The sequence below is a fragment of the Passer montanus genome, unplaced genomic scaffold, assembly GCF_014805655.1.
Source record: "Passer montanus isolate IOZ18808 unplaced genomic scaffold, ASM1480565v1 scaffold12, whole genome shotgun sequence".
Classification (NCBI taxonomy): Eukaryota; Metazoa; Chordata; class Aves; order Passeriformes; family Passeridae; genus Passer; species Passer montanus.
In genome coordinates, this window is record NW_024358722.1 from 1,522,016 (window position 1) to 1,544,478 (window position 22,463).

Consider the following 22,463-nt stretch of genomic DNA (forward strand, 5'->3'; position numbering starts at 1 on the left):
AATTTACAGAGTTTTCATTAGTCACTCAGAGAGGAAAGCAAATGTAACAGATTGCAATAATTTTTGTTTGGTGATAAGGTATGCCTGAGAGTATTGGTCAGTCAGTAAAGTTGGTTTACTCATTGTGTGTTTACCAGTCTAGGAGAGATTATGTCTTCTACTTGTGTTACCTTTCTGGGTGCAGGGTACTCCTCTAAAATATGTGCAGCCTCAAAAGAGCAAATCTTTTTATTTAATTTAGTCAGTTTATATAATATTGTTGGTTGTTTCAAACAGCAGCTACTTTTAAATAAACTTGCAGGATTTATTGCCATGGAGGCAACTCAAACACTCAGAAGTGATTCTGTAAACTGTTGAGTTTATAGACTGAAGCTCTGTGGCCAAATAGGCTATGGTGATAAGCCTTGACTGCTGTAGAATATTTCAAAGTTTTGCATTTTGGAGGCTTGAAAACTTTGTGACTCCCCCCTGAGAATTTTCACTTGGTTCTCATGCTGGGAGATGTGTTTTTTCAGAAATTTTAGAAATACCAAGGAGTTTGTCTTTGCACTTTGAAGTTCTGAAATACGTGGCTTATTTGTGGGTATAACAAACTTTGTGAGTACTTGGTTCTATTTCTGAATGTGGATATGCTGTCTTAATACTTTGTAGCTGGATAGAGAGGAATTTTTAAAGGATTCATAAGGGACAAGTACAAATTAAATTACTGAGATAATTAATACTGCAGGATTTAAGACAACAAGGAGCTTACCATTATATGGAGTAACACTGTTATTGAAGCAATCAGCTGCTGAGATTTGTTTATTTTTGTATTTTTAAATCTGTGACTACATAGAATCAGAACCTGGTTGTAGTTCTGATTCTATGTAAGGAATACATATATGTTTTCCTTACATATAAGGAATAATTAAGGAATAAGGAATAAAGTGGGTCAGTTAAAGCAGAAAAAAAAGATAGCACAAGATAACCATGAAACTTGAAAGAAATGCTGTGATGCATGAGAAAATGTTTGTTTTGCCTTGGTTTTATGTGTTTGGGTTTTTTTTCCCCTAGAAACGGAGTTAGTTAACTTCCAGTCCCAGTAGGCTTTGATCTGTAAACAATTGCCTCAGGAACAAGCAGCTTACTCATGCTCTCCTGCAGAAAAGTTGGATACTCCAGATTTGGCTGTTATTTGAGCTACATCTGTGAATTTTGGAAAGCTAGAAAGACTGACTTTTCTTTGAGTGTTCTCTAAAAAAAAAAAATACCATCTTCATTTTGTTCCTCGGAAGTTGTGATCTACAACACCAATTCTTGTTTTGAAATCTCATAAATCCCCTTGATAGAACAGATCTTTAACTCAGACTTAAAACATCCTGAAAGCTTATGTAAATAGAAATGCAGAAGTAATTCAGTAGATTTTTAGAAACTTTGTAACAAATCTAGAAAACCAAATGTATAGTAACAGACTATGAATATTCCATATTTCATATCATTGTAGGCTGCTAGCTGTCTGTGGAGGAGCATCATTACATCAGAATTTCTCACACTGTAAATGGTGAGATCTTCCTCCTCTCTCCACCCTAATCTCAGTTCCTCTCTCTCCACTTGCTGAGCACAGAAAGCAGCCATGACTAGGGTTACTATCTGCAGTACACATTATTTCTATATCACTGCTGGTTTTATCCATTCCTGAGCTTAAAAGGGGGAAAGATTGTCTTCTTGGAGGTTAAACAAACCTCAGAGCACCTGACAGTTCCCATGCCTCTGGCAGGATTGTGAACTGAATCATACAGCCCAGAACTCATGGGAGCAGTTGGGCTTCTGCCTGTGTTTGTATATTAATTAAATAAATACCTTTTTAGATTTGGCCCTGTATACTTTGGATTCCCAGTATTATATTTGAAACTGTAAACAATTAGAAACTAGGTGGCATTTCAGTGTCTCACTGGATATTGAGATGCACCTGTATACTGTGAAAATATCTAAGAGAGATTAAAAAGTGCCTCACATTGAACTACTATTAAAAATAGCTCTTCCTGTCTGAATCTCAGCATATTCATTCATCTCAAATTTTTCTTTGAAGGTATCCTGGTATAAAAAACTGATGCATGTTTCAAAAAGGAAGAAGTAAAACTATTGTGACTTGTGTGTGTAAAACTTTTCACATAATATAATACATAACTTTAATGGAAAATGGTGAAACAGTCTCTATAACTTTGTGGTGATCAAAATTCAATATTATTAATATAAATATGTTATGGTAATAATAAGAGATTTGCAAGAAAGAGGAGTTCATTTGTTTCTAGGAGATTCTTGACCTCTGCTACTTTATGATCTGTTAGAGAGAGCTAAGGCTCACAAAAGCTGGCTTTCTTTCTATTTTACCTGGAAGGCATTATTTTTTCAATAAAAACCAAAATCAAGTCAATATTTTTAGAACCAAGATAATTGCCACCTGAAATGGACTAATCTTTGCTCAGACATTGTCTGACACTTTATACCCAATGTCAACAGGAAAGAAATAACTAAGACGTATGATTTTGGTAATTGATAGGGAACATTTGAATGGGTTACATAAATAATAGACTAATCAAAGTATTGTTTAACGGTTTACAAAAACACATGCCCTACTGCGTATACATTTATTTAAATTAATGTTGCTGTCATAATTTATGAGAAATTTTGAAGGAGGATTTAATTTTCACCTTATGGTTAATGGTCTCATAAATAATAATTTGTCAATTTATAGGATAAGTTATACTATTAAATTGTTCAGCATACCTCTTTAAAACATAGGTGTGCATTTTCTGTTCTGGACAATTACTCTGTGAATAAAACTGCAACTTTCAAATCTCATTTCCATGTCTGCCAAACCCTACTCTTAAGTCATTTTCTGTTCTAATGAGAATTAATGATATTAATAATCCAATGCTATGCAGAAGAGACCTGTGACTTTTCTTGTGCATGCAGCATCATGAAGTATTTTTCTAAAGAAGATGTTAATACATCAATGGTAACTGATCAGCATATCTAAAAAATGAATGTAAAAAACCACCAAAACCAGCTCTTCCCCAAAAATCAAATACTTAAAAAATACATTCACAATCAAATTGGTTTTTTTTCATTTAAGCACATTAAAGTTGTATTTGTTAATAATTTATTGTGTTGATATATCTTGAACACCAAAAAGGCTCAATCTGACAGTTTGGGGTAGGACTAAATCTGCTTACCGGAATCTTCTATTTTGCCCCTTTCCTTTCTAAAACCACATTAATTTTGTAAGATTATATGAACGAATAATACATTTACATGTAATAATACATTATTTAATATTTTAAATTAATGAAAAAGGTTAGATTTTTCTTGGATGGCAATTGAACATGCTTTGTCGTCAGATCTTCTAAATGCAAACCAAAATGGCCATAATCTGAAAAATTATTGCGCGGTCTTTGCATTTATTTGTGCCCGTATCAATGTCCACAACTGAGCTGCTATTTACTTCAAAACAGTCCCAGATATATATATTCTTTGGGTTCTACTGCTACTCATTAAAAGGTGCTGTGGGAGCCTGGTATCCGCAGAGACCCCGCATGAAAAACAGCCGCTCTTTTCATCAGTAGTCACTATCATCTGCTAGGTTGTTCCTGGGCTCAGATTCTCAGGCTCTGTGTTGGGTGGCTTTTTTCTTCTTCTTTTCCTTCTACTTCAGGAAAGTAGGGCCCCTGCATGTGTTTAACCCCACATTTTTTCAGGATACTAATATTTCTGCTTTTAATTGACAGCAGTTTTACAGGAGAGTGTGTCCCAGATGTGATTGCTCTAAAATGAAAGAGCACTAGTGTTGGGCTTGAATGTTTCCCATCTAATTACCATTTGCCCCTTCATTTTATTTTGGAAGGGGTTTTTTTTCACTTGAGTATGGGGTTTCCAAATGATTCTGGTAATCCTGGATTTTTTTTTCCTTGTTTTTACAGGTGACTTGTAACTGTTTCACCATCAGTAATGGAGAGATGCAGGATGTTGGTGTTGGCCTGTATCCCAGGTACTGTGGACACTGTTTCATTCACAGGCAAAATCTATGTCAGTTTTTTCTCCTTTTTTCCAAGGTAGCTGTAAGGACCATCAAAGCAGCAGGTAACATGTCTAAATGAGAAACTGGGAAATGGAAATAAATTAAAGGAGAGTAAAAAAATACAATCTAGTTGAAGACATTCTTAATAGTCCTGATTAGAGTGGTAAAGCAGTTTAAATAGTATACATCTTTATATTTTATTTTCATGGAGATGGTAGTCTTTTCTAAGCAAGAATAAATGCTGACATCAAGAATGTGAAACTGGGACTAGTAAGGGAAACCTGTTCAACGATGCTTTAGAATACAGATATTTCACAGCTAAGAGCCTTTAGAATTAGTAATTAAAAGAAAAAGATTGATATATTTATAAGTAAATTACCATAACAAAGAAACCAGTAAGGTGAAAAGATAGGTCCCTTAGGAAATAGGTCTTAATATTTAAAATTCTTATTATTGTTTCTTATTTGTATTAGGAAAGAAGTATGTACCAATGAAGGTTTTATCTTCATAGAATTAGTAACCTGTAATCGCAAATATGGAAAATTAGTATGTAGTTTAAAAGTATGTTTTATGGTCTAATTTTTTTGTTAATGCATGGTTGAATTATGTTTGTCAGTACCTCAATGGGCCTGTCACTGCTGTTTCTTTTCCTTCTAATGTCATATGTAAGGTTTAAGGTCTGCCTTGTAGTAAAGATGAGGAAATGGTAGTTAGGAGGACATGGGATTTAGTGTCATGAAGAGTGCAAAACAGTAATTTGATTTCATAATGGAATGAAAACAATAATTGAGAAAAATGAAATATTATTTTTTAGCATTATTATTAGGAAATGCTTGCTTTTGGTTGAAAAAAGCCCTTAACTATGAAGGAAGTATCTGTCTATGTTCAATGATGATACACTGCCAGGGGATGTCAGAGACTCTTTCCCAGGCTGCTTCAGAGCAGTTTGAGTTTTGTTATAGCAAAACAACTGGGAAAATTGAGAACTTTAAATCTGTGGTTTGCAAGTCCTGGCCAAATGTCCTTCCAGATGAATTCATATGCTTCCAGAAGAAATTGTCATCAAACCCACTAGTGTCTCCATGAGACGAGATTTAATTAAAATTTCTTTATTAAGCCTTGTTAAGAGTTTGTATATTGTAGTATGGCTTGATAGCTCCAGCATCACAATATATTTTGAAATAGGTAAAATCCTATGGTTCTGCTGTGTATCACAATCTGAGCAGCTTTGAGAGAGTGCCCAGTGATCTCACAGTGAGTGTAATGGATACTCTCCCAGTGTGTTCTTGAGATTAACCACTGATATTTTATTAGGCCAGAAGGGATACCAAAAGAGTCAGACCCCTGCTGATACCTCCTGTAAGAGTCAAAAAACTAAATAAACATGGTTTGGTGCAGGGCTCTGACCAAAATAAAATAAAATCTTTTATTTTACCACCATCAGTTGGGATTTTGAGTAGCTGAATCAGACAAGGACAGACTATAAATGCAGCTAGGAGATGGATAAGCCAAAAATTCTTCTTCCAGCCTGATGATACCAGAATTATTCATTCAATGGGTCATTCCCATAGGGAAAAAACCATCAACCCCATTTCCGCTACGGCAGAAATGTTTGCCTGGCAAAGTCAGTTGTTTCTCTGGTAGGGAAACTCGTGATTCAGAAGTATATGGCAGATATTGTTAGCAGCCTCCTTCAGAGAGAGGGAAGGGTGTGCTTGTGCAATGTTTGTGTCTCTTGAGGGTGCCAGCAGCTCCCTAATGAGTTGTGCTGCCCCGGCTGTCACATGCCACAAGAACAGAGGCTGGGCCAAAATATGCATGAAAACAGAGACAATGGCCATGTTTCTTCTTTCAACTCTACACACCAACTTCTTTGGCTTTGGGACATAATCTACTCAATTTTCTCCTGATAGGAAATACATGTTGATTGTTGGCCCCTTTGAGCTGTGCTTGCAATGACAGCCAGGTAATCAATAAGGTCAGTGCCCTGAAACTGAGCAGAAGCAGCAGAAATAGAGCTCAGTCCCTCTTGCCAAGGGAGATACTGTCAAGGTAACAAGGTTACCTTGTTCCCCACTGCCCTGTCCCCTGGATCAGGGCTCCCGGAGGAGGCCATTGCCTTCCTCCTGCCCTGGGTACACAAAAGGCAGAAACATTTGAAGAGATCCCGGCATGGCTCCTATTACCAGTGAATATAAATCTTCTAAACATTCATTTTCCTCCCCTAACCAAGAGCAGCTGATTTAACAGGGAATTTATTTTTTTCTTGACTTAATTGCTTGATACTTCAGATGTAATCATGTTAGCTACTTTCAAATGATTAAAGGGAAATGGCAGTGGAGACTCCTCTAAGTTTTTTGTTCTTTCTTTCACTCCTCACAGCATGTCTTTGCTGAACCACAGCTGTGACCCAAACTGCGTGATCGTTTTTGAAGGATACCAGCTTTTACTTCACTCTGTCCGAGAGATCCAGATTGGTGAAGAGGTAATTAACTTGTCCTCCCTTCCATCACAGACACCTGCAACAATGACATCTCCCTAAATAAATTCCAGACTGCTGGGCCACCAGCTTAATATTTTGATGATATATTGATGCCACTTTCTAGCACATAGCTATCAGGGGGAAAATGATAAATAGAATCATCTCTTCACACTGCCTGGGCCCTGTAATCATTACTTCTCATAAATCACTAGCAGTCTTGATAAATTCCTGTTCCTCCTTTCCTCCTCTAGGCACTTCATTTTGTTTGTATTTGAGTGTCTTTACCCTGACGGGAACACTTAGAGTATTTCTGAGTGGAATACAGTGTTCCCTAAGTCATTGCAACAATAACATTTGTCAGGCGGCAACCCTGCACTTGTAGTAAACCTTTCATTGACAGTGAAAGGTGCTAACCAAGGTTTGCTTTCTTGTCCGTTTCACTAGGAAAGACTGAAAAATATCTTTTTCAAGATTTAATCTAAGATATTCTCTACTTTATTTTTACAACAGCACTTGTATTAATTTGAAAATAAGCATTTGTTGCTGGAAATAAAAAAAAAAAGTGTTTTGCAGCAATGCAGCACTGAATTTGCTTAATAAGACCTGAAAAGAGATGTGTGTATATGTAATTTCAGATGTATCAATAACCTACACAGTCCTAGCTGTTGGTCATTTCAAAATCATAACCTGATGTAAATATGATTCACACCTGTTCTTAAAACTCTGTGGAGATGAAGACCATACTTATTTTGATTTAGACACAGTCTTTATTTACCTCCCTATGAAGTTTCTTCTTTTTTAATGTATTCTTTCTCAAAGATAGTAGGGCATCGAAGTAAGTAAATGGTAGAAAATTTTCTTAGGCCATCAAAATAAGTGGTAGAATATTTTTTTTCAGTGAAACATTGTTAAGAACCAACAAAAATGTTTTTGCATGCTTACCTTTTTGCCAAGAGAACTCTCTCAGGATGCAATATATGTTTGTGGAGCTATTAATTATAGACATTGTTCAGTTCAGCATTCTTGTTTAAGTGTTATTATAGACACCTTCCTTCTATTTTATCCATAAACCATAATTTTCCTCTTGGCTTCCCAGTTCACTAAGAGGGGTTGCTTATTAAAAAACACAGTAGATTTTAATGTCTTACCAGGAAGAAAATGGGCTTAAGGCTTAAGAGACAAAGTAAAGCTACAAAGTCAGTATTAGGTTAGATCTGTTATGGAAAGAAGAAGGAAAATAAGGGGAGATGAGATCCATTGTAGTCATCTCAGCATTCTGAACTTTGCTTCCAGGATCTCAGACTAATTATAACACCTTCTTCCTCTTCAAGAGAATTACAGAATTACAGAATATTTAGAGTTGGAAGGGACCTCACAGGTCATCTGGTCCATTACTGCGGGCAGAGACACCTTTCACTAGAACAGGTTGCTCAGAGCTCCATCCAACCAGCCTTGAACTCTGCTGGGGATAGAACCTCCACAACTTCTCGGTGATGTTGACTATTACAGTTTTTGTAACTTTAGATGATGTTAATTTGACAGCATACAAAGCTTTCCTTTACTTGCAGCTCTTTGCAAAAATGAAATATAAATGCTGCAAAGAAAGGTGAGATATGGGGAAGGATTATAAAAAAGCAAAAATTATTTGTCTAGAGATCATGAGACCTCCTTTACTGGTCAAGTAGCCTATCAACTAGTTTTGTCAAGAAGACAAGCAGCCTACTCTTAAGAGGTCTTCATCATTTCCCTACCCTTAGGTAACCGCTTCAAACAGCATCAAGATGCGTGCTGTAATTTCAACCGATTTTTTGTTAGTTGCTGAGTCTACCTAGTGTTTTGCAGGCAGACCTGAGAAGATTTTGCCTCCTTTCCAATCAGAAGTTGTATGGCTTCAAATCAATTACTCTTTTTAGGAGCCAGAATGGATTAGCTGAGGTGCAGTTCTGCTCCAAAATGGGTGCTTTGCTTCTCACCAGTTTCAAAGTTCAGCTAGAGCAAATTTGTATCTTTCTTCAGACTATCATATAACTGACTGTACCTTACAGAGCAACATTTTTTTAAATACTAAAAACAAATACTGATTTCAGATGATGAGCAAATAAATCCATTTTCATGATAGATTTCAGCCAAGTTATATAGTGTTTTTGTTAATGTAATTCTGTGAGAAGTTTTTTATCTGTGTATGCTTGACACATTACATTTTGTCCCATTCAAATGTTTAGAAACAATTTTTTCCTTGAATTAGAAGTTGTACTGGTTTTGTACCACTGCAGAAGGCATTTTGATCTTATATGCCAAAACAGAAAGAGTGCAGACTGCTAAGCACTTCTATAACTCTGTCTAAGGAACAGATTTCTGTACACAACCTCTCTAAGATTGTGAGACCTATGATTGCAAAACCAAGGTGGAACTAATCCCTTTTTTTCCCCCTGCTGTTAGCATTGAAATACTTGATATTAAATTTTCACATAATTTTCTGTCTAGAAATTTTGTGGCTTATATTCTGTTACCAAAAACCAAACCAAACCAAAAAACCACCACCAACAACAAAACCCCACATAAATTAAGGTCACTGCATTGTGGCAGTACTGGAAAATCCTGTCTACCTCAGTTGGCAGATGAGGAACATGAGAAACTAACCACCTTATCCATGATTAAAGAATTTCCATGTCAGAGCAAGAAGCAGGGCTCAGACAGTGCTGTGTTTCTAAGGAGAGTCTTAAGAGTCAATAAGTCTTGTGGCTGTTAAATAATTCCTTGCCTTCATACATGTTTTTAATATATTTTCTCCAAATAATATATATTTGCGGGGAAAAGATTTACTGCATTCTTTACAAACGATGCAATAAAGAGGCAAGCTTTGGTCAGTTGAAGTAATGTTTTAATTAGTAGCATACATCCCACATGCAAATACCATTAAGACAACCTTTGATAAATGGGCATATTTCCTAAATATGTACAAGTTAAATGAGCCTTGCATCTAATGTGAAGTGATCCAAAATTAAAGCAAGGACAGAAGAGAGACTTGAATACAGAAATTTTGTTTTTAAACAATTAAATTATTAGTATAGGCTCAGTCACTGTTAGGTTGATCATGTTTATCATGTTTCTAAATATTCTAGTTATATTTTACCACTCAGTCTGCCAGCTACAAACATTTTTTCCCTTATGGATTTCTGCTGGCAGGGCTGGGAATTTGAACTTGGGCAAGAGAGACCCTAAGTTGTTAAAACGCTAAAAGGAGAGATAAATGTGATGAATACTCTTCTCCTCTTTCTGTCCAATCATATGTTTTAATATGTTGGTACATGACTGTTCATATCCACAAGTGTTTGGCAACCTCTGAAAAAGAAATGTCTTTTTTGAAACTTCATCTTACCCCCAAGGTTTCTGCAACATAAATGAAAAAACAGGGATGGTGGGGTGGAAACCAAAAATATAAAGAGAGAAAGGGGTGAAGCCTGTAGGCTGGATAGGTAAGGAATATTTGGTGTTGGCTCTGTGTTTATTTTGCAGTTTTATAACTAAAACCTGCCTAAGGATGGTTTCAATAGTAATGACAGGGTTTAAGCCACTGTCTTAAATATTTTGGCAAAGAGTAGACTAATCTCAGAGGATTTTTTTTCCGAGAAGATTCCTACTGTCTTGCACTGTGTCTGAACTTGGTTAAATCCTTTTTGCTGTTGGATACCACCTGAACCTAAAGCCCAGCAGGACATGAGTCCAAACCAGAGATGTTTATGCAGAGGACAAGAGACAGGGAACAGCCAGTGTGTGGAATGATTTTGACAGAAAAACCTTGTGAGTTGCAAGGAGACATGAAGATTGGGAGGCTTTTGATGGGAGAGGGAAATTGGGGTTTGAATGTCTGAAGGATGAGGTTAGGACTGCAGCTTGGATGGAAAATGCTTTGTGGGAAGGAAGGGAGACAGATCTTTCTTACCACACCAAGGGGGATGCAGATTAGGACCAGATGTGGAAAGAAGTGAGGACAAAGGTGTTTGGGTCACTGAAGATATTTGAGAAATCAGAGTAGGGCAACAAGGACTGTTGACTTGGGAAAACAAGTGAACACAGTGGGGAAAGGTGAAGGATAAGGCTAAAGGACAGATCTGAGACTGGCACAAGGATGAAATCATCCCATTGTACCATAAGTGGCTATGCAAGGAGCTAGAATTTATGGCTAGAAAACAGGTTTAGATAATCTGGTGTTGAGAACAAGACAGGAAAATTATACTCAGGTTGAGGGGTAGAGAAGAAAAGAGAAAGAATAAGAGGAACATTGGAGTTAGAATTTATGGCTAAAAAACAGGTTTAGATAATCTGTTGAGAACAAGACAGGAAAATGATACTCAGGTTGAGGGGTAGAGAAGAAAAGAGAAAGAATAAGAGGAACATTGGAGATAATGGGACAGAAGAGACAAAGCTTGGAAGAAAAGGATGGAAAATAAATAAGCAGCACAATTGCCATCCATTCACTGCAGAAAGATCAGAGGGAAGCCTACGACTCCCATGTAAAATATTAGTACAGACTGCTCTGCTGTAAGCCAGTAGTGGTGAAACTAATACTCTCTTGGCTCAGACATGCACAAGCTGGGACAGAACAACACTATATATAATTCTAAATTTAGCAAAGTTCTCACACTTTCTAACTTTTGATTGATTGTGGAATTTTAATTTGTCACTTTCATTGATCGTACCATTAATCTTCAATTATGAGGCCATATTAATTTTAAATGCTTGACTTTGCCATCTCAGTGGACTTCTTTTAACGCAGTTCTCCTTCAGTATGTAATCAAATTACACTGTAATAATAAATGAAAAAAAATGCAGTCATTGTTTTAGTTGCTTGTTAATTGCTCATTCAATTACAATGCCCACTAATTTGTAAAAATGCAGGTTCTGACAGTGGATTTCATGGTCATTACTAAAATTGGTCAGGTTTTCCTGTAATTTCTTTGAATGGATTCATGATTTAACTGAAAACCATGTGAAAATTCTCCCAATTAGTTGAAGTGTCTAGGCTCAGGATGAAATAATGTGACCTGATTTTTTTCAGCTCTGACCCCTCTGGAGTGTTTCAAAGTGTGTTGGGCGGATAGTGTAATCACTGAATAACATGTGACTGTATGGTGATCTGAACTGAGCTGTTTTTTTTGTTATATTTTTTTCCTTATCATTAGTTTGTGCCTGTGAAGCACTTCAAACATTTCAAGAACCCTACAAATGGTTAGTCCTGTAAAATTCTTTCTGGCAGGCATCAAAGAGAACAAACTACAGACTTCTCTGTAGCTCATTGGAATTCACTCTGTACAGTGTAAGAAGTTCAAAATGGCACAAATTTAGGCACAAATTTTCTTTTATCATTTTAATAAATATTCTTGTCAATAGTCTAAACAACTCAGACTGCAATGCTTTTGTGCTTCCTTGGTCACAAGGGAAACATCACTGGCATACTGAAAATGGATATGGCATAAGAGGAATTCCCCTCAGGCTCAAACACATATTTGCAAGAAAGTAAGAGCTTCCCTGAGAAAAACATTTTGGAGATAGTTGGATATTGTATAACAGTAGTGGTAAATACACTCTTAAGCTCTGGAGCTAGGCAGAAAATGAGATTTCATGCACAAGGAATTCGGATACTTTATGCATAGTTTCTTTGCTATCTTTTCTTACTTTCCTTTCTTTTATTTTTCTTCCAAATTAGGATTAAAAGTTGAAATAGTGATAATTTTGGGCAGAATTAATAATTACAAACAATATTGATATTGAAATGTGAAAAAGTGTTCTTCACTTTCACAAGAATAATGGAAACTATTTTTCTCTTTTTCTCACTTTATGTTAAAGTAGTTCATTTCTTCTAGAAAATAATCTGTTAGCATTTTATTTTATGCTGGGAAAAAATGTTGTATGCAAAAAATTTTGCCTCTGCCAAAACATACCCCGAATATGGATCTTTTGTAAAATGTACCAACTATTTTTTTTTAATGTACTGCACACAGCTCACCATCAGCTACGTTGAATCACTGATGCCTACCAGGGAACGCCAGAAGCAGCTGCTGCGCCAGTATTGCTTCGAATGTGATTGTCCACTCTGCCAGAATCAAGAGAAGGTAGGTTGAGAGAAGAAATTCCTTGCCAGTGAAACAGAATTTTCTAAGGCCTGTCAGCAGCTTTCCTTCCTTATTTTAATGCTTATCTTTTGCTAATCATTGAATGGCCAGAAGAGGGGAGAAAATTGCCTCTGCCCTCATTGTGGTTTTTGTTGCTGTGAAAGACAACTGTGAATGAAAGAAAAGCAGAAAGTGTTGGCATTTTGTATTCAAAAGAGTAATCTTGGAACTTCAACTGAAGCCACTTGTCTGATACTACAGGAAGGTTGTACTTATCCTCAAAATAATGTTGAATTAATTTTGCCAAACACCTGCATAAGTAATTTTCCAGAACTACCAAGCTTATTCAGCAGTTGATAGAGAGAATGGTAAACACCCTTGGGTGACTTTATAGTTTTTATGCTCACATCACAAGTTCTTGGAGTAGCAGGTCAGTGGTTGTACTAGATAAACTTTTGTTGAGTGTGATCTCTTACTAGGGTTCAGCCTAGATTGATTTGATTATATTCTGGTTTGCTTCATATTTATGCAACCTTGGAACACTAAATTTGTCTCATAGGCTGATGAGAGATTAAATGTAATTGGCAAAATGAGGCTGGCTTTATAGCAGTTTTTATGCACTAAGTCTCTTTTGTACTTTTGTTCTTATTTTCACAAATGCTTGTTTGGAGTAAGTCACCTGCCATAGCTAAATGTGTTCCTGTAAGATTACAAATAGTAAGAAAGGTATTGACGAAAGTGTAATTCCAAGGAGCATAATATGATTAATGAAAGAATAGCTGCACAGAAAAAAACCCCAGAAAAATAAAAAGAAACCCCCAAAGTTTAAACTGTATCATATGTTTTGATTCATTAGTAGGCAGTTCAAAAAAGAGAGCACAGAAAATTTCATATGACATAATGCTAAATGACTTCCTGTCCATGTTGGCATTCTGTGCCTGATAAAAGCTGCTGCAATTCTACTCAGAGGCTGTGAAGACCTCTTTTTATCTTTCTTTTAAAGATGGTCACTCAAGTGCCATGAAATCTTGGATTAGTATTAGGTAAATTGCAACCTCACAGATGCAATAGTGATTAAGAAAAATAAGCAGGCTAAAGAGTCTTCAAGGATCACTTTAAAGTTTGTGAAAGGGTAGGCAAGTGGTATAGAGATCATTGAGCATGTGGAATGTTTTAGGATATAATATCCCCAGGCTGGTGTGTATGTCATTGTAAGAATCAACACATAACATCCAAAAATACTGTAGTGAAATTATATGTGCATATGTTAATGAAAGCAATACTCTCATACACAGGTTAAAATTAATTCATTATTCTTTTTGAAAATATTATTTTCATTTGTTTTCATAGTCTATAGATCTTTATTTTGCCCTTTCACAAAATTTTCCTGGGAATGATACTGTGAAATGTTTGGAAGGCTATTTGTGACCACATTCTGAAATTCTGTGCTTGCCTGGTTGTTACCATGTTAAGAGGTCTCTGGAGGTCTAAAAGCCTCATGGCAGCTTGGTCTGTTAATGTCTATGAAGAAGACATCTTTATCCTCAGCTTCAGTTTAGGGTGATTAAATATTATCTGCGGCAGTGCTCATAGTATTGTGTTTAATTTCTCTGTGACAACTGAATTTGTACAATCTCTTCATGACTAGCTTTTTAATTTTTTTCCTTTATCTCAGTCACTGCTAGTAAGCTGAGAGTCATGTACTGCAGGTACAGCAGGAGGTAATACTTTTGGAAGTCCTGGGGTTTTAAACTACAAAATGTCTCGATTTAGATGCTTAAAGTTGATAAAATTATTCAAAATATCCCTGCTGAAATATCCCTAATATTGAGACAAATTTCTAAATCATCTTAGAAATTTTTTTAAAATGCAAAATGTTTGTCAATAGAATAGACAACAGCTGTAACTTTGGGTCATCAAGAGTGGCAGAGTCAATATTGTGAATCAATATAGTCAGCTAAAAGTAAATTCCCATATTACAACACTGCTTTGCAGAAAAAAAGATAGTTTAGTCAACAGCAGTTTGTCACATGTATCTTTCTTATAGGTAAAAATGCAAATTCCAGAAATGCTTTATCCATTCAAGTAAGTTCTTGTGTGTTGGGGATTTTTTTCATTTGCAGTCATCTCATGCAAAAAGCTAGAACCCTTTTTAAAATCACATTTATAGACATTTACACACACTTCTAGAGCTTGTGTTACTCCAGTCTTGCTAAGTGTGCTTGTGAGCTGCTGAACACATACTAGGGACTAGTGAAAGCTCTCAAGATGCACACATCAATTTATAGTAAAGTTTTATGTCAAGTGATTTGCACTGTAGCTTTTATTCTACATCTTTTGTAATGTTCTAAAAGGGGATCCTGCAAATCCCCTGGGAAATATATGTTACAAGTTTATATGAAGAACCCATAAACCTTATGTTTATTTGTACTTAGTTGCATGCATCCTTATTTATTCATATTTATAAAAACATTTGGCAAGATAATTATCAATGAAATTTATGTTTCCTGCTGTATTTTTAAAAAGCTTATTCATTTAGTGTTAAATGCCTGAGTGAAAAAGGAAGATGGTATCAAGTTTCTGTTCTCAAGTCAGCTACTGACTGCAAGTGACCTTGGGAATTTTTTTTTTATTCAAGAGCAACTTCTGTGTTTTCTACGATTCAACCCTTATTTTTCATAATTGGTAGGAAGCTACCATTTCAACTGGAGCTCAGCAGGTTTTTGACTAGAAAACAGATCAGACTGTCTGTATTGGGGATCATTTTTGTGAATGTTCTGTCAAGCTCTGGTTTGTTCAGCCTCTACAAATGCAGTGAGAAAATAATTTATAGGTAATTTATGCTTCTGCTGAGTATTCTGGTGCCCAAAGGATAATAAAGAAAGGTGTTGTATTTTCTAAGGTATTTTAGCTTTATGTGATGGATTTGTTTAAATGAGAATAATTTCTTGAAGCAGAATGGTGTGGGGTTTATTTGTGTGCTTTGTGCCTCCCTCATACCGAGAGCAATGACAAGCAGCTCATTCACACTGTCTTCAGTAGAAATTCATGAAAATTGGAATGGATTAAAGAGGTTAAAGGATTGCCTTGAAGTAAATTGCCCACTCTTTAGACAGATAAATTTTGGTGAGATAAATTATGCTGCTCCATGAAATATATATAAACACAAAATCAAGACTGACATGATCACATTTCTGTGCTAGCTGACAGGGAAAACCAGAGTGCAGTTACAGCACTGCCTAGATGTACACAGCTCCCTTGCACAGTTGTCAGGATCTGAGACTCTAATATCTCAGGTATTAGAGATAGACAAAGGCTACATTTTCAATATCATGACAGGAGCTGCAGCCCAACCACAGGGACCCTTGCTGAAGCCAAAGGTACTGAAGTTTAGCATCAACTGATACACACTGGCACTCACCAGACCAAGGGAAAGGTTCCATGGCTGAGCAGCCACAATGGCACTCCATGCAAAATGAGAGGGAATGTTCCTCACTGGTCACTGCTGGTGAAAGGATTTGAAAGTGAATCTTTGCTGTAGTGTAGCAGTTCTTTATCTTCCTTTCCAGCTGTGAGTGCAGCCACAGAATAATCTAGGTGCATGGCTGGCTGCTATCGAGGATGAGAAAACATAGAAGCAAACAGTGGCAATAGCTGAGCTGGGGATCTTAAATAGTTTTTTTTGCCTGAGCCTCAATATGAGCTGCATTTTAATTCTAAGGATGTACCATAATGCTGGCCAGTGTCTTTTAGCAGCTGGTCAAGCAGCCTGGCAAGTACAAATACATCACTGTAAGCTGGTTAAGATAAGATTGAGGGGAACATTTTGGTGGTTCAATTCCTGAGAAATTAAATGGCACTAACTACAAATCTAAACAAGACTTTTGTCCAAAGTTAGGAAAAACAAATCAGGAACTAAAAGAGGTGAACAAACCATGTCTTCCTAAAAGTCACTCATAGAATACTTCCTGTCCACCAATACTTTAAGTTATAGCTACTGTATTGTCTTCGGTTCATTGTATCTTTGGCAGCTTTACACATTATTCTTTGCTCCATTTTAAGATCAATCTCCACTGTAATTCAGGAATGTGTGCCAAGCTGAACTCTTGACAACATATTACTATTCCAGCACATAAAAGCCCCTTCCATTAATTATAATTAAGGATGGGTTTACATTGGTGACAAACATTTTAAATGAAGAGCAGTTTTTTCCACAGTCATGAGCCAGAGAATTGTTCATGTTGTGCATCTTTAGCCAAGGATTTCAGGGACATTTGTGCTTATAAAATGGTTTTGTTATGAGTTGGGTTTCTCTTTTGGAGCTGGGATTTAATATTTTAGTCTAGCTTGGTTTTTTAAAAGGTTTTATATATTACATGGTCAAAAGCAATGGACATGACTCTGAATCATTTTTATATTTGGCCAGTGTTTGAGAGTTGCCAAAGTTAATAACAGCATAACACCAGTAAGCATGTTATTCCTTTAATAATTTCTTTTGCTTTGCAAAAAGTACTTACTTATCTTGCAGCCTGAAATTTGGTAGAGAACATCACAAGTCCAGTTTCCAACTCAAGGACTCTCAAAACCAGGTCACCTGAACAGCAACCAAGCTATCAACCTCTACATAAAAGTACCACCTGTAATTCTTTACTTGTTTTTACATAAATCCACCAGCTCTGTTGTAAACCCACACCCCCCCCCCCCCCCAAATAAGTCCCTGAACCTGAAGTTTTGACATTATTTTTGTAGCAGAGGGAACAACACAACTGTAGTTTAGAACTTCATCAAATGTAAGTAAATTAATCAAATTAGTTGGTGTAGCATGTGTCTGTGGTTGATTTGCCTTACCAAGTTTCCTGAAAGAGACTGGAATATGACCAAAGATACATTATGCAACATTTTCACCTTTGATCTTAATGTTTGTTCTCAGCAATACCTTTGAAGAATATGTGTTTAAATTACAGAGGCATGAAGAGCATTACTACTGACTGTTGTTTTTAATTAGGATGTAAAGGCTTCATGCAAGATCACTGTACTGGTGTTAGTACAAAAATGTCACCCCTCCCTCAGGGATCGTATATTTAGGACACAGGAAACACAAAATTATATGTCTAAAAGTGCCTTTTAAAATTGCTGAATTGTGAAGTTCCATAAGTTTGTGTCCCAGTTTTCCAAATATTTATTTATTTTTAGACATTTAAATTCTCACTAAGTTTTCCAAGTACAATATGAAAGATGAGACCTCCAAATTAATTCAAAAGATGAAGCTTGGGAAGCAGGGGTTGTTGAAAACAAGTTTCTTTATACAACTAAACATAAAACCCTTTGATCAAAGCAAAGACAAAACTAGGAGCATCTGTTTCTCTAGTCATGATTCTAAAAAACTTGTTAAATACCAATGTAGTACCAAACAGTGTATTAAAAAATTATCAGAATTTTGTTCCAAGAGAATCCTGATTTAATTAATTTACTATCAAAATACAGAGTTTGCAACAGTTAATTGTAGAAATTTTTCATCCTTCATCTTTTGTACTGTTTTGCCACAAGAATTGCCTTTGAAGCAAACTACAGGATGACATCAAGCCAGAGATCAGTCATGTTTCACCCACCTACTCTTCCAGCCCAATGTCAATATAACCAGTGCCTACAAAAGTCAGTGGCAGTAACTGGAGCCTGCTGGGACACAATGCTGTTTCTCTCCATAGGTGGCTGGCTATTTCTTCCCTCTGGCAAGGCATTTGGTAGTGACATAAACCCTGGACTCATTCCTGAAATCCAGCAGTCAGACTAACACTCTTCTGTTTCTTTCAGAGGATCTTACCCTCTTGGGATGGATTTCCAAACAGCCAAGGACAGAGGGCTTTTATTTTTCTAGTGCCAAAAATAACAGTAAGAAACAAGGCAGCCGCTTCTAATTTCTGGGATCTCTTGTTCATTAACAAAGGCATCATGTCTTCAGCTTCTTAGCATTTCTTACATGACTTCTGAGGCTCCTTCCATCTTTCAACATTGTAATTTTTTTCCTCTGAAGTGCAGTTCCAAAGACAGTGGCAAATGCACTGTGATCATTTTTCCATGACAGCTTGCCTATTCCAGTTGCTTTGGGACTGCCTCAGTGCACTCTGGTCACCACTTGGCAGCATCCAGCTGGAGCTCACTTGGGTTGTCAAGGTCATGGAAAAGATCTGGCTGTTCTTATAAATAGACATGAGTTGAAAGATGGATGTAAACTCTTTGCCTTTTCAGGAGATCCTTAATAGGGCAACCTGTATCAGTTTGGTCCCTTGAGTTCACAATTAAAGCAAACATAGAAGTTGGGAGTGTGGCACCCTCCTGGGAGTCTGGCCTTCTGCTCATCTCAGTGGAGCAGAATCTCATTCCTTTCAGATCCAGCCATCTAATAGGAAACTTAAATCTTCTGGCAGATGTTTTAAGGAGAAAAACTTTTTCTTCCAAGGGAAGAGAGGGCATTCTCATCACTTTTTTAGCTGTTGCAGCTACATTTAAGTGCCTGAATTTTTTCTGCATGTCCAGCTTCCTTGGGAATGTTAGAACTAGCTATTACTGGTAGGATTTATTTTTTTCAGATGTTCTCATTCCTATGGGAGTCACTGTTTGGTCTCTGCTGGATGACAAGCAGAAGTAAGAAAAGTCTCACTCTGGATTAGCAATCTAAAATAAGCATAGAATATTCAGAGAAACAGGAGTAATTTAAATATAAGGCTAGATCAGAAAAATCACTTTCCAAACACCTTTTCCTGTGATGATTTTGGAGAGACTTCTTTTTCCTAAATATGTATAGAAGCCAGTCATTGCAGTATCTGAACTTGAATCTGAACTATCTTTCACTGGCGCTTCTATAAGGTCTTGTATGTTTCAGCCTGTCAAGGTGGTTTCTAATAACAGTAGTACCTTAGGGAATAACCTTGATTTTGGATGCCTTTTCTTGATCTGTTTATCAGTCACTTTTTTCTATTTTGCAGCATGTTCAATCTATTAAAATGCTATTAATTAGGTAATTTGATTGAAATATGAGAGGTTTCAATTCAGATCCCGTAAGTCATTAAGAAAACAAAAAGGATGTTGCAACTTTAAACTGCAGATTTCTGGACTGAATGAGTTTTGATTTTCTGGACACAAAAATCTCTCTGGTTGAAGGTCATCTGCTTTGGACAAAATAATATCTACATCCAGAGCCAGAATGACATTTTTTCCTAGCTGTTAGAGCAGACCCTATGGCGTAAGGGAACCCCACAACTCAGGCAATGGGTGAGATTCAGATGAATCCAGGATGTGCACTGTATCTTTCTTCTAGACTCCTGTTCCAAATCAAGTAAAAATAGGAGCTTGAATCTTTTTCTTTCCAAGTGTATATTTTAATGAGCTATGATTTTAAAGAAAAAGTAGAAGATGGTGAGTGGAAATAACTTTTTCTCATTGATTCTCTGGATGTAAGCAAAATCCTTTCTGACAGTAAAGCAATTTATCATTTACCTTTAAAAATTCAAACTGGGACAGCAAAATTATATGGGCTGACCATAAAATCAGCCTTTGTGGGCATGCTATATATTTTGATACCTCCATTTTATTGTTTTGTCTGTTCGTAGACTCTCAGCTTTTGGGATAAATATTCATTTTACTCTGTACAGTCTAAAACCCTGAAAAACAGTGTAGCTGTGATTCTGATACTGCCAGTTTTATAAATAAAATAGCAACATTAAAGTCAACAAACAATCTGAAGTCACATCAACGTGGAGGAAGAAAAGGTGGAAAGTAGTCTACTGTTTATCAGCAAATTTGAGAGTTACTTAAAAGAGGATGCTATTTTATTAGATCACTGAAATTCTTTGCAATATGCCATCCTCAAATAATTTCAGCTAACTTTTTGTCATCTTTAACTCATTCCTTGTTGAAGACATTACCCTATACTACTCCATAGGAACCTTTTTCATTCTGAATAAATGTTTTCAGCTATGGTTCTTATGATTCTCCTTCATATCAGTGCATTGTGTGTCTTTCTCTTCAGATTCTGAATATGCTTTCTGCATACTCCAAATTTCTGGTTCTTAATGCCATCCTGATTGTATACTATATACTTTATGATGCTCAGCAATTTCTCTTGTTTCATTTTTCTTAGTCAAAAAAGAAATTGTCCTGATCATTCTTACCTTTCTTACAGTGTATTTTTTTCTGAGATCCCTTACTGTCTATACAATGCCTGGAAATCACTAGAAATAAATACTGCAAATACAGTAGGTGTAAATGCTTGGTAAAGATTACCTTCATTTCAGTGCCTGTTGTCCTAGTTTGCTGAAAATTCCAATCAGAGGAGAGGAATAATGGCTGCTTGTGTTAAGCAGGTTTGTGCACATTGAGCCCATAAGTATGACTATGGTTTTACCTTATATGGGTCAATAATGGCTTTAAAAAGTCTGGCAGAAGTTTAATCCAGTGGTCCTGATTTATATCTGGTAATCTACCCATCACTAAATCTATGAACTAAACCATTCCCTCTCTTGGAAGAATAGCATATTCTGTGAACCCTTTCACTGTGATTGCTTTTTGTACTGAAGTGAGCATGTGCCTACACTGGATAAACACAGGTCTGAATAAACAGATAAACACAGGCAAGAGCAGTATTGTATGTATATATATGTGCAAAGGGATATGCAGGGAACATGCAAGAACAATTCTAAAGATTTTCCTCTTTCATGAACAACATGTTCCACATCCAGTACATGGTGGGGCTTTTCTTTTGCTGCTATTTGTTTTGTGATCTTTGTTAGGTAATGTGAAGCCCTATTTCATATCTCTCGCCATAAATTAGATGCTGAAATGCCCATTATACAAGTAAAATTTTGAAAGATGAGTTATTCTTTAGTGTATCTCAGTATGGAAGTTACTAGAAAGACTCACATTGGTATTTCCCATGCCACATTGTGAAAGTGCGTCTTTCTCTCTAGGCTTATTTAAATTGAGAGATGGCTTTCCTGCCAACTGCCTCTAAGCTTTTCAACACTCTTTGCAAGCCAAATTTTATTTTTCAAATATTGATTGACTGATTTAGAACCATGTGGCAAGGTCATCAGGTATCATGACTTCATTCTAATTGCTTTTTGACAGTGTAATAATTCAAAATTGAGGTTCTGGCTGAATTCATAGAAAGCACCATAGGTTGAGAAAGACAGAATCATCCTCTTCAGTGCCTAAATCAGTTCCAGTCCTTCACTAATATTCTCTGAGGTGTATTAAAGCAAGAATGAGCTCATTTGAATAACAAGGAAGCCTATAACTTTTCAGACTGTAAAACTGCAGACTAAATGCTTTGGCTTGAAAAATTGCTATGATAAGCAATGTGCCATATCAGCTTCTTGCCATAATTTAATTCATGTCACAACAATGCAATAACTAAAGCTGTAGTTATAAATTTTGTATTTGTGAGCTCTATTCTAAGACATGAAGAGAAACTTCTGTGTGTGTAGAAGATGGCAGGCTTTAGAAGGCTGTATGTACTCCAGCCACGAGAGTTACAGCAGAGGATTGTGGAATTTTTTTGACCCACTGCAGGATGCCCTGCTGTTTTCCATGGGATTTCTCAGTGTACTGTATGGAAGATGTTGATTTTAACTTAAGCAGTGGTTTGAAGTGGGGATTGTAGTAAAACATTGTATCACAATTCTGCCCAAGATTTATCTGAACACCATTGTAAAGAAAAATATGTTGCTGCATCATATTGATTATGGTATGAATCTTTGTCTTAGCGTTGGATATAAACTAAAGCTCCTGCACTTCCTTTTATGATATCTACACA

At 36.4% G+C, this 22,463-nt stretch overlaps 1 protein-coding gene across 1 annotated transcript in view; it reads left to right on the forward strand.

Annotated features, from left to right (window-relative positions):
- The window catches only part of SMYD3 (SET and MYND domain containing 3), a 385,175-nt gene that overhangs the window by 304,417 nt on the left and 58,295 nt on the right, over positions 1 to 22,463 (forward strand). Inside the window, exons 6-8 of the mRNA XM_039697893.1 lie at positions 3,960 to 4,027; positions 6,440 to 6,542; positions 12,542 to 12,652. Coding sequence (XP_039553827.1) covers positions 3,960 to 4,027; positions 6,440 to 6,542; positions 12,542 to 12,652 — 282 coding nt within the window. The remainder of the gene's footprint in view (positions 1 to 3,959; positions 4,028 to 6,439; positions 6,543 to 12,541; positions 12,653 to 22,463) is intronic.